The sequence below is a fragment of the Lepisma saccharinum genome, chromosome 18 (assembly GCF_977018435.1).
Source record: "Lepisma saccharinum chromosome 18, izLepSacc3.1, whole genome shotgun sequence".
Classification (NCBI taxonomy): Eukaryota; Metazoa; Arthropoda; class Insecta; order Zygentoma; family Lepismatidae; genus Lepisma; species Lepisma saccharinum.
The window spans coordinates 12,718,935-12,732,776 of record NC_139246.1 but is presented as its reverse complement, the minus strand read 5'-3'; the positions used below and the strand labels follow the sequence as shown (position 1 = coordinate 12,732,776).

The window sequence follows — 13,842 nt, the reverse complement described above, 5'->3', positions numbered from 1 at the left end:
TTCATATTTTCGGTCCTGTTTTTTACAAATGTATTTCATATATCAATCAGATGCATCCACTATGCATCCTCAGAGAACGTGGTGGAGAATTTGAAGAAAATGAGACGATGGGTTGAAGCGAATTCAGCACTTGAACGTGAAGTGGTGTATTACGGGTTTGCCTACCTCTTAAACAATAAGTTCTCTTGTGGTGGGCCTTAACGATGACGTACGTGGGCGAATCAAAAAGTAAGTTACACCCGAGCCGTGTTCCTGTACTAAAAGAGAGAAAATAATCATGCTTGGTAGCAGCACTGTACGGAATGTATTCTCCCGATACCCAAAGCAGCCATGCTTTAATATGAGAGTAGTCACCGTGTCAATATGGCGTGTCGTACTGAGGTGGCGTCCAACATTGAGTTCCGCTCAGTCGTCCGATTTTTGTGGACACGAAGGCATAATCGGAGTGAAATCCATCGCCAAATTGTCGAGGTGTACGGTAGCAATGCAATGTAATTCGGTACAGGAAACAATTTTTCCGGATGAATTTAAATTCGGTCCAGGAACCTTTTTTCCGGATGAATTTAAATTCGGTCCAGGAACCTTTTTTCCGATTAATTTAAATTCGGTCCAGCAACCTTTTTTCCAATGAATTTAAATTCGGTCTAGCATCCTTTTTTCCGGATGAATTTAAATTTTGTCCAGGAACCTTTTTTCCGATGAATTTAAATTCGGTCTAGCATCCTTTTTTCCGGATGAATTTAAATTTTGTCCAGGAACCTTTTTTCCGATGAATTTAAATTCGGTCCAGGAACCTTTTTTCTGGATGAATTTAAATTCGGTCCAGGAACCTTTTTTCCGATGAATTTAAATTCGGTCTAGCATCCTTTTTTCTGGATGAATTTAAATTCGGTCCAGGAACCTTTTTTCCGGATGAATTTAAATTCGGTCCAGGAACCTTTTTTCTGGATGAATTTAAATACTGTCCAGGAACCTTTCTTCGGGATCAATTAAACTACGGTCCAGGAATCCGTTTTCAACGATACGATACGCAACTTGGACCGAATTTAAATTGTGCATAAAAAAAGTTTCCGGTCCTGCAGCGGAACCCAATAGAACCCATTAGAGTTTATGGGTTCCTGAACATTTAACAACCTTGAATCAAAAGGTTGAGTTAGTTCACTACCAATTGCCCTGTGAGTATAAAGCGAATGTAAAGTTGATTGATTGATTGATTGATTTGGTGTTTTAAGTCCACTTTATGCACAGTAAGGCTAATTGCGACTGGACTTACAGTTTAAAGTGGGATCCGAACCACTATGTGCCTCCACCGGGTATTGAACCCGGGACCCCTTGATTACAAGGCGACGACGCCGCCACTGCGCCATCGGGGAGACCTGAATGAAAAGTTGAAAACTAAAGAACACAATGTATAATAGTATGTGTATACAAGTAGGGATGCACAGAGATTTCGAGTTCGAATCCCGGCGTGTGTTCTTTGTGAGTGTCCCTTCGTCAATTTCATCATATCATTACTCATTCCCATCTTCGCTGTTAGCCAAAGTGGCAGAAAAATGAAGCAAATCTAGTAAATAGGGCCACAAGGACATTTCGAACACTCTTTACACCCAGGGCCAACGGCGTGGTGCTGATCACATCACCCCACCTTCGGCCGTGATCAAGAAAGTGTGGGGCCCTACCTCCACAGCTCCTATACGCCTTCATGGCGTGGTCCAAAGCACAGGGGATCATTTTACTTTTCTTTTTTACTTTACATACACTTAAAATGAATATGGTTAGTTGATGGTGTGATACAGGATAATTTTAGATATTACAATGAAGCACAATGTCAAAATATGATTGACAGATTGAATGCAATAAAATTTTTGGGTGCGTCAACATTTGGATTATTTTGCTCCCTGCACATTATACTGGTACCAGCCCCTTATCGTAACTAAGATTAACATTTGTCTCTAAGGAATAAAATCTCCTTACCCATGTTAAAAGCTGAGGCTGCAAATGCGTACTCAGCACACACAAGGACAACACACATACATACAGAGTACTAAACTGGCTTTAGGTGGAGACGCCAGAGCCTCGTTTGCCTAGAAGCAGTTACCGTGTACTACATGGAACTGAGGTGGACTGCTGGGTGCCTTACCACGTCATCCCTTACACACCTTCAAAATATAAAGCACATGTTTAAGCAAAATTCATCGGAAATTGCATTTATGAAATATGCACCAGCCCCCAGAATTCAACGACCCATTTATATTAATGCTTAATTTTGCGGGTGGAGAATACTTTACATACGTCACCGGATTCCAGGATCCGTTTAATAAGCATTTATGTGAATCTCGAAGAAGAACAGCGAATGGTAAGTTCAGAAACTTTCCAACGGCCTTAATTGAAACGCTCATTCAAACTTTGTCTCCAGAAGGTTGATCTCACCCAACCTTAACCAGGCTCTCCCCTCCACCCCCGTTGCTGGGGGAAGTTATCTAGATCTCGGAGGAAGGAAATTCTATATCTGGCCTCCCTCTGCTTATACTTTCAAATGGAGCTGTGGAAGGAAGGGGGAAAAAATCTTGAAGCCCTATCTACGTCTTTGCATTTACATCAATCTTGTTTGTAAGGCGAAAGACCGCTTAAATTGATACCAGCTCCTCAAATCCAGAGACACATCTCACCCATAGCTGAAGTCACTTCCAGGGATTAGATAAGAAGATGCCTTTGTAAAAGGTTCCTAATAATGGCTTACGCTTCTTTTTCCATAACTGTTTCTCAATTTGAATTTTCGGTTGCTGGAAGAGAAAGGTGATGCGGGGTTGAGATATGGAAATATCTCTCTTTCTCTTTCATCTCTGGAACAGGAACTAATATTATGATGCAGGATGCTGAGTAACAGAAGTTTCTGTGAGAGAGATGAGTGGGTGTGGTGGGGAGATTGAAATGAAAAGGCTCAGAATGTCCATCGCAGCATCCGAAAAGGATGGAGAACTCTTTCGAAGTGAAGTACATCAAAGAGCTGTTACGTTGATGTGTTCTTTGGTACTGGATAGTCTTGTAGAGCCAAGTAGTGCAGAGGACAGTCAGAGGTCTATATTTTTTGAAGTCCACGGTCCTGGATTTGTACACCTGCAGGAAGTATGGGCAAGTTTTAAATCCTTTCTCTCCAGGGAAACTATGTTCCCACCATTTTCTTTCCAGAAGAATGTAGTTATGAAGTGGATATTGTCATGTGTCAGAAAGCTCTTGTTTGACCTTTTGGGGCCGTTTACGCACTATACCCACTCGAAAATTACGTCGATGTTTTTTAAATCGACAGATTTCAATGTTTTTACGTAATGTAAGAGTGGTTCCAGCGTTAGGAAAGCACAAATAACGGAGATATTTGATCCCAAAGAATGGCCCACGTAAGTTAAAACCTGCAGTTTCGGAGTATTTTCGAACCTTTTTGTTACTAAAAACTGTTTCTATCTACACTAAAATAGCGAAAGAACACGCTGAAAATATCAGTACCAAACCTAACATTCCTAATCTAACTAAGCTGCTGTTGTGGAAAGTCGTTTGGGTGCTATATTCACTTGGGCTAAGCTTTCTGGCTGTTCTGCTTCACAGTAAAGTAACATGCTAAGGCAACAGACGTACTTTACTTAACAATAACACATTTCCGAGAGCTAAAATGAACTGAAAAGGGTTCATAAACAACAAAATCTTCATAAACCATGCAAGGATATTTCACTTTCACCAGGGGGTACAGAGTGTCAAGGGTACCCACCTTAAGCCCACTTTATGCACAGATATGCTAACCACGACTAGACATAGCTAGAGTTTAAAGTGTGATCCGAACCATCAGATATCGAACCAAGACCCTTTGGTTATAAGGCGACAATATTAGTAGTACGACATCTGGGAGACCCTGAAATTCTTGTGCATGATTGTAAAACTAGCCTATACATATGATGAACTTAACACATAATGCAAAAGTGTGAATTAATACTTTTTAACAGATAGAAATATTTGCTTTTAGTTCGGGGCAGTGGCGGAGATTGGGTTCCAAAACTGGAATGGCAAGGACAGTTTACTTGTCCTTTGTAGATAAGGTTTATCATAGAGCGGGAGCAAAAGGGGCAAAAGGTGAGGGGGGCAAGTGCCCCCCTAATCGCAGCCACTGGTTAAGGGTGTTTAACTTACAGTTTGCCTGGCAGCTTCTACACTACAAGAGAATAAATTTGATATATTTATTGTAAAAATTACAGAAAATAAGAACAGAACATTACTATTCTGTTCAAACCCATTTCGGACAGATAAAACAAATGAAATGCCAAGCGATGCAAGCCCTTACACGCATCAACTACTCCAAGTGTATTTTCCAAACCTTTTTACGGTAAATGTGCCTAACTGATTTTCGGAGCAGTTATTCAAAGTACTTTGCTGCTATGAAAATTTAAGATCAGGAGATCTAACTTCATGGTCGTTTGTGTGGTAAAAACATTAGTGATTTATCTTCTGCCCATTTCTCCAGAGCAACGAACTATATGTAAAAAGGTTTCATTGTCAAATTAGGGTCTCCCTTATCGCACAACATTTAAGCAACCTTGAGTTCTGACGTCAGACAAGGAGTGCCTACGTTGTTACACTGATAATTTATTATTCAGTGACGTGCACTGAGGAGTAGCTAGTCTAGCAGAGATAGATCACTCAATCTCACATCACTAAATATTTTCAAATCACAATATTTATTCTCTTGTTAAAGCCACAGTTCATATGCAACATTTCTTTTTCCACGCGCTTCTCGTCCTTCGGTGCGATACCCGGGCAAAGCTGGCCTAGCTCGCTCTTCCTCTGCCTCACCAGTTTCAGATATAGAAACGGCCGCCCGAAGGAAAACCAAAGATTTCTGCCTGTACCTCCCTTGCCCCCTTGCCCCCCGCTGCAATGGTTGAAAGTCTGTGCATTCAGGTCCCCCAGTCTATCTCCTTCGATTTCTTTGTAAATCGTCTAAAGAACTTACGGGGAAATTTTCTGCAGTACTTACGTTCTCTGTATTTACACCACAACGTTTTACACGTTGTACAATATGTATGTATAATATGGGATGTAATTTTATTATTTATGAAATGGGAACGTGTTATGTGCAGAAAATAATGTTATGCTTCCTTTCTTTATTGTCTTTTTTTCTTTAAATATGGAATATATAATGATTAAATTACAAATATTTGCTCAGGCTCTCTCTCTCGCTCTCGTTTTAGTATTGTTTTATTTAAATATACTAATCTCTTGGCCTGTAACGGATGTATTTATTTGGGCAAGAGAACGTGCGTTCATATTGTTGTTGGTTTGGTTTATTTTACTTCGCTTTTCTGCCACATTTGGTTATCGCGAAAATGAGGATGATATGATGAAATTGATGAAGGGACCTCATATGTACAATCCAGGCCGGGATTCGAACCTGTGATGAGCGCGCATTCTTGTTCCTGTGTGTTGTACTCTGCAGTGAGTAATGAAATAATTTGGAATGAAAAATGTATCTCGGAACTCGAAAAGCCAAATGAATATTATTGAAGAAACTACAAAAAAGTGTGTTTTGTTACCTGTTTTTTTTCTGTGCATAAAGTGGACTTAAACCACCAAATCAATCAAACGTGGGGAAGTGGTTATCCCAGCGCGTTAGGACAGCAGGAGTTCCGGGTTCGAACCCCGGCCTTGGCATGGGTGTTCTTTGTGTTTGTCCCTTCATTAATGTTATCGTATCAACTTCGCAATTAACCAAATGTGATAAAAAAGCGACGCTAAATAACACAAATCAAATCAAATCATTGATTGATTGCTTGATTTGGTTTATTTTACTTCGCTTTTCCGCCAATTTTGGCTAATCGCGAAGGTGATACGATAAAATTGACGAAGGGATACACACAAAGAATACCCATGGGCAAGCCGAGATTCGAACCCAAGATCTCTGGCTTAGTGGTGAAAATAAAATCGTATTTTATTTTCAAATGGGGGTGGAGGTTACGTGTACCTTTTTTTTAGTTGACCCACACCAACCCCCCCCCCCCTTGAGCACGCCACTGATTGCTACCCCAAGTGTCGACGTCACCGCACGTCACTGTTGAGACTAACAATAAAATAATTCCCCGGTGACGTCAGAACGAAAGGTTGCTCTAGTGTTGTCCAAAAAGGGAGACTCGTCAAAAGCTCAAGTGATACTATAAAACTGCTTGAACTTAAGTCTCGGAAAAATCTGTTCCATGACTTTTTGGACATTCTGTATAACACTCACAATACATAAAATATTGTGTGAATATACAGGGTGATTCAGAATTCCTATTACACACTTCTATGGGTAGTAGAGGGGAATTAGTAGATCAAGGACTTGGGTTTGGGTTGGAAACGAAAAAGTTTCAGAAAATAATCCATCGTATTGGTATGTTCATAGCTTACGAGGCAGTCATAATACAAGTGGTGAAAGTACAAAAATTAAATATTTGCTATATAAATTGTGAATATATTCTCCACAACAATACTATCTCACGGAAGTTGTAAAATAAGTCTATAGTTGAGCTGTTTGGTTCTAGATGGCAGCACTTTGCAGAATCGCTGAACCAGTTCACTATTGTTTCTGAAAACTGTGAAACCAAAAATGTCGAAAGTAGTTTCTGTGAACTTACACTACTTATTTTCTAAGTAGCACATTATGTAGATAGAACACTAGTTTCGTGTCCAAATCATTACATAACATTCAACCTCAACATGATCTTTAGGAGGAACAGATAAATATGTATTCGAGCTGTGTATTGTATTTTGTACAATGTGACATTGTGTGTATATATATGTAACGTGAAGTTTTCTAATTATTTCTATTGTTCTTTCAGAAGTTCGACCACCAGCCCATATTGGGGCCGCCGATTTGGGAATCCACCGGGCCCTGGACTGGCTGATGAGGCAGCGCCGTGAGGACTGGGGGTGGGGGACGGACACCCCTAGGGCAGTCCTTGCACTTCAGCTCGCCAACAGCTCGTGGTTCAGCCCAGACAACCTGGAGAGCCAGCTCACGTGGAAGCAGATGGAGCTTGAAATTGTTCTACAGCTCTGGAGGTGAGTTTGCAATATTTTGCAGCTATTAAGGGTATTTTCTTCAATATTGAAGTTTAGAAGTGATTTCTTATTTTAATTATAACAGCTTTACATTATTTGGAGCTAATTTACCATTGATATTCAGCCCTGAAGTTCAACCCTGTTGACGTGCAGTTCTTGAACTTCGGTCTGGTTGTGCTGTTGTTCAATTAAAGAACTTCGTTCTGACTTCCGTCAGATTTTGATTGATTGATTGATTGATTGTTCTTTTAAGTCAACTTTATTAACAGATAGGCTATTCGGGACTGGACCTACAGCTTAAAGTAGGATCTGATTGATTCATTGATTTGTTTTATTTTGCTTCGCTTTTCTGCCAATTTTGACTAATCGCGAAGATGAAGATAAGTGAAAATATAATTAAATTGATGAAGGAACACTCACAAAGAACACCATGCCCAGACCGGAATTCGAACCCGGAACCCCTGGTGTGCCCACCACTCCGTCACAGATGCCAGCTAAAGTGGGATCTGAAGCACTGTGCATTGTTCATCCACAGATATCGAACCCGGCACCCCTTGATTTCAAGGCGACGAAGTTACCATTACACCATCAGGGAGGCCCACTTTCGTCAGCTCTGTAGCGTAGTTGTGGCTGATATGTAGTTAAATAATTTAGTTTTAACTGCTGCATGTTTAAAGAACTTAGTTCTGACGTTGCGAAACTCTGGAACTTAGTTCTAGTTTTTGTGAAGCTCTGCTGCTTAGTTCTAGCTGTATTCAGTTCGTGAAGTCAGTACTGATTGTTCTGTACCCCTCGAACTTAAGTTTGGTCGTTCATCAGTTCAGAGATACCACATTAATTGTGTTAATTACTAAGGAAATATCATATTTCATACCTCAAATTAGCGCAGTGCTGTATTAAAATTCTTTGAAAAATATTGAAAATGTGTTCCGCTGGAACGATGCAATTTTGAAGAAGCATATATCTCCTTTATAATTTCTTAAATATAATAGGAATATTAAAATCTTCGTTTCTTAAGCTTCACTTAAAATAAAACATTGTGAAAATCAGTCCACCGGTTCTCGAGATACTGAGACCAATGCTAGAAAATCAAGATGGTGTCGTGTTTCAAGATGGCGGCGGCTCAAATCTGTCAGCGCCACTTCGTATGAACGTATGAGTGGTGCAATCTTGTAACAATGTTTTCTTAACAGATCCTGCTGTACTTTTTCGAGGCGTTCATTATAGTTTCGAAAGTTGCCACGTGAAGGTGAAGACAAGGTTCATTTTGAAGATGGAACATGATTGCTGTTTCATGATGAGTCTTTGTACTTAATCTTCAGAATAGAGAATAACTTAATATTAAAAGGCACTTTGAGAAAATTGGATGCAGACTAGAAAATTAAGGAACCCCATGAACGAGTCGGTTCGTTTAAAAGGAGCTTTGAGGGGGAGGGGAGAGAAAGAGTGTTCCAGAACTGCCAATGATGTTTTCACTCTGAACGACGACGTTCATCTGTTTCTTTGAGTTGCGATTGCTTTTGTTTGTACTAAATTGGCTCCAGGAACTCTTCCCTGATTGGAATCATCTGGAAATAAACAGAAAAGTCGCTAATAACGGGCGGGGGAAGAGGGATGAAAGAATCCCTTTTTCTCTTGCCGGTTCCCTAGGGATGAATTTCCACTTTTAATCTCTTTCCTTAATGACTCGATGCTCTGACGTCCCATTAGAGTAAATTGTAGATCCCGCTTCTTTTGAAATGTTTCCATTTTCTTTCCAAGGTGCTTGAGGAAGGTACAGGCCGGGAACATCCCTTGGGTTCCAAAGGGAAATCTTCCCTTTAATTGATTCCTCGACTACCTGGCTGCTACTTCTTGACTTTTCTTTAAATAACACGTAAAGGGAAAAGGAATCTCCCTATTGCTTGTATTATGCTTTGATGTAACAGTCGTTTAATCTCACTTTACTTCAATTTATCTTCTAAGGGGTGACAGCAATTTTGTGACCGCGATAAGTGAAAGAGGCTTCGAGATTTTGAATTGAAAATGTAGCAACACTTAGATACATTGTCGAATTTGTTGCGGAGTACCTCAAGGGCCCATAATAGGACCTTTTCTATTTCTTCTATTAATAAATAACTTACCAGAACACTTGTTTTAATTCTAACAAACTGTTATATGCAGACGACCTAAAATTCTTCAAAATTATAAAAAGTATTGAGGACTGTGTTTGTATACAGCAAGACATAAATAGTTTGAGTAGTTCTTGGGCAAGGGTCTGTCTTCAAATGTCTAAACACCCTTAAATTTTTAATATAACATTAATAATACAGGGTGGCCCAAAAAATGTAACCGGATAATTTTCGTTACCTTTTTTGGGCCACCCTGTACAAGTCTTAAAAAATCGGAAACGGAAAAGGACTTATGAATCTATTTTGACTCCAAGCTAACTTTCACTCACCATATTAGAAAGTAATAAGCAACGCTTACAAACTTATCGGGCTCATTATTAGAATGGGCAAAGGCTCTTTATTACATGCAAAATTTGAATTTGGGTCTGTATGTATAATACAGACTACAAATATAGAGTGAGTACAATCGAATATATTACGTTACATGGAGTATAAACTTCAAGGCGCTTACCCCAGATTTGATTCCATCATTAAGTGACGAGTTCCGAATGCACAGGTTTCAAGATCTGGGCAGTCCGGACCCTGCGGCTGCTCTGGAAAATACAGGGTGGCTCAAAAAAGTAACCTAATAATTTTCGTTGCCTTTTGTTTCGGATACCTTTTGTGGGGCCACCCTGTATATAATGGGAAACTTCGCTCTCCTCTTTGGATCTCACAATTTAAGTTACGCGTTCCTGGCAACAAGACGCGACATAATCAACAAACATTTTATGTGAATAGGACGCCAACAAACATTGTCAGAAAATACCCCATCTGGAGAATGATAGTCCTCTAGAATGCCTTTGAAAAGCATAACAAAAATATTGATTTATTCTGTATGTCTTATATGCAATTTACAAACGCTGTGATGAAAAGAAAACGGGTCAATGCATTTTATGATGGTGGACTTTGAACCCATGATTTCAAAACTTTGGAGAACCTGCCTTTCAACAGCCAAGAGAACGACACGAAGGTTCACATTGATTGAGTTTTTGTTTCAAGTTCACTTTATGCACAGAAAGGCTAATCGAGACTGGACGTACAGTTTAAAATGGTATCCGAACCACTATGTGTCTCCAACTGGTATCGAACCCAGGACCCCTTGATTACAAGGCGACGACGTTACCACTACGCCATCGGGGAGGCCATCGAAGATTCACATGAATGCTCTAGAAAGAATTCTAAGCAAAATATTTTTTTTAGTATTTGTAATATCATCGAAATTTTTCGAAAGGAAGGGAATTTTCGAAGGCTATTGATTGATTGATTTGATTCATTTTACTTCGCTTTTCTGCCACCTTTGACTAATCGCGACGATAACGATAAGTGATGATCACAAAGATCACCCACGCCCAGGAGGGGATTCGAACCCGGGACCAGGGTTGTTAAAGGTCCAGAAACCCATAAATTCTAATGGGTCCTATCGGGTTCCGCAACAGGACCGGAACCTTCTTTCTCGCACTATTTAAATTCGGTCCAAGTTGCGTTTTGTTTCGTTTCAATACTGAGCTTGGACCGGATTTGTATTAATCCGGAAAGAAGCTTCCTGGCCCGTATTTAACTTGATCCGGAAAAAGGGTCCCTGGACCGTATTTAAATTCATCCAGAAAAAAGGTTCCTGGACCGAATTGAAATACTTCACAGATAAAAAGGTTCTTTATGGTCCAGAACCCATTTACGCTTCCTGATATTCTCTTCTGGACCGGAATTGAAATATTTAACATTCCTGGACCTTTAACAACCCTTCCCTGGGGTCGTGGCGCATTGTGCTAACCACTTCTTCACGGAGGTCGGCTGAAGATGATTTGGCTGACGTAGACCAAGAGTTTAGTGCGGTCTTTTGTTTGTGCTACCCAATTTCCTGGAACAGCAGTTTCCAAAATTCCTTCGTAAAATTTCCTCACCGAAGAAAAGACGCGCCAATATTTCCAACTACGCCTTCCACTTCTATTGGAGGACCCCCTTAAAAGTTCTCCAAATCAAACGACGAGAACAAACGAGCAGCGGTCATGGCAATCCCATAACTCACATTACGGCCCTTTGTATTGGAGTTCCGCATACAGGTCGATCCCATCCGAGGCCACTTCTGGAGATCTCCTCCCCAGCCGTGTTCCGGAAAGTCTCTAATTTCTTTCTCGCGGATTACCCACTGGGTGGTCGATAAGTTCTCACAGAGCTCCGAAGCACGAAGGTGTCTCGGTAGGGAATTTGAATTTCACACCAATTCCAGAGTATTAATGCAGGGTGTTCCCAAAGTCACTCTGTGAACAGTTTACCCAGGGCTTCTGAGTTTTGGGATTGGTGTTGTACCAAGTGGCTATAATCTATGTTCCACTACCCAGGGCCCTCTGGAGTCCGTTCGAAGCAACGGATTGCGGTGAAACTTGGTCTAGAGGCTATGAAGACCGTTGGGAAGCGAATGCTGAAGAAAAAAAAATATAGTTCAATTTTTCACCACCAGGTGGAAATATGGCGCTGAAATCTGGTACACAATGATCTACTGCTGAATCATTGACATCGTTGTTTTATGCTTCCAAAGCGGTAATTCACGTTGATGGTGTGCATATTGAAACTGACTAAAATAAATGTTTTGCATGTCCGACTTCTGGTGGTTGTTATTTCAACGCCATATTTTCACCTGGTGGTGAAAATTTGAACTATTTGTTCATTATTGGTGCCTTGTTACAGCATTGGTAGCCATCAACCAATACTATGTATGGAGGTCATTGGTATTCGATTAAGTGTTGTATTACACCAGCATCATTTTAACAGTTTTCGTACACCATCGCTAACTGTTAACCAACATTCGATTTGGTGGTGTTACACCAATTGTGGTTGGTGATATCAACTTGGTAGGAAGTTAGTTGTTCATAATACTGATCATCTAATTCTAGTCTACCATTTATAACACTAATATATAATTAGTGCTATTTTTCAAGGTTCATATCACACATCCCATGATGTTATAATAAGTTTTTATAGTAAGAACATGTACAGTGTGATAATATTCTAAATTCTTTACTAAGGATTTGTTAACTATTAATCCACTCCTGTCAAGAATGTGAATGTTCACAATATTTTCTTTTCAATTTTGTGTTCACATTGTTTAAAGTTTATTGAATGTATTTTGTTCAGCACTTGAAGTGTGGAAATTATTAGGTATGTGACTCCATCTCAGGGGATAGGTGAGAATCCTTGTGTGGCTCAACATATTGATAATGAAATCGATGGGAACATCATGGAACCTTATCATTATCGCACATTTTTTACTCTTTCTCTAACATTTTCGATCTATTACTGATATTCTATTTGAAAGATGGAGTATATTTTCCTAAAGTCAGAACAAATAATTTTCTCTAATAATAATAGTTGAATGTTTAGGAAATTAGCTTCAAAGATATCAAATATTTAATGTGCAATAGTAGGACACTACATTATCATTCAGGGAGTACGTATTAAATGAAGAATGTCAATTTAAGGGCATTTTCATGAAAATTGCTTGTAAAGCATGTTTCAGAAATACATCAATCACGCTACAAAGTACAATTTCATAGAAAGTTATAAACAAAATGTTTTGTTAAATAATATTCTACATTTTTGATCTTTTAATTTAGGCATCACGAAACCCCTATAACTGTAGGAAGACTAGCACAGTATACTCTCGCCTTGGACGCCATCTGCCGGGATCCAAGAAAATTTCATAATCACGACCTTGTAGGTAAGTCATGATTGATCATTGTATACATTATATACAAATACTGTCTATTTAGTTATGTTCTCCAATGTTTAACATGAAGGGTTTTTTAATCATCTAGCTATGTGTAATGGAAACTCTGCACTTGAAAAACACTGCCGTCAAAGCGGCACAAGATAGTAAAAGAATTAATGAATGAGTTAAAATGTTGGGTCCCTTGATACATATGACCATCAGTAGCGTAGCATGGACATTTCGGGTGGGAACACCAAGTCCGAAGGACTTTCTTGCTTAATAATTTACTTATGGTATTAGTCGCCACAGGTGTTATTTGCCTGAAATCAGCTGGGTTTTCAATAAAACATCATTCATGCATGTTTTAGCTAGAAAATTAGATGCCTCACTATGCCACAAGTGTTTTGAACTCTGGTGTTTTATACCTTTTTATTATACCTTTCTGCATGACGCAAGTCATTAAGAAACCTACCTGAATCACAAGCGCCTCTAAATAACAGTAGATGTCATTGTTGTGGGTGATCCAACTACTGATTGATTTGGTTTATTTTACTTCGCTTTTCTACCACTTTTGGTTAATCGCGAATATGAATATGAGTGATGAAGTTGATGAAGGGACACTCACAAAGAACACCCGTGCTCACGTCGGGATTCGAATCAGGGTCCTCTCTCGTCTTGGCGCGCTGTGCAAAACACACTGACACTGAGGTGGGCGGATGATCCAACTATCGTACACTCTACTAACGTAACAGTGCCGATTAGTAATTCAGACCACTGTTTATTACACCTTGATAAACAGTGGTCTGATAAACATTTAAAATAATTTTTTCCAGAGATCATTCCATGTTAAGAGTTTTCAAATCAATGCTAAACATTTCATTGACACAATATTAAGCAGTTAGA

General features: G+C 39.5%; 1 protein-coding gene across 2 annotated transcripts in view; it reads left to right on the top strand.

Moving 5' to 3' along the window:
• LOC146002401 (uncharacterized protein CG3556-like) overlaps positions 1–13,842 on the top strand; it is a 365,519-nt gene that overhangs the window by 304,453 nt on the left and 47,224 nt on the right. Inside the window, exons 3-4 of one of the 2 annotated variants that reach the window (XM_083140158.1) lie at positions 6,861–7,080; positions 12,845–12,948. In XM_083140158.1, the coding sequence (XP_082996284.1) occupies positions 6,861–7,080; positions 12,845–12,948 (324 nt within the window). Of the gene's footprint in view, positions 1–6,857; positions 7,081–12,844; positions 12,949–13,842 lie in introns of both variants that reach the window. The other variant, XM_083140157.1, reaches the window with a different exon arrangement.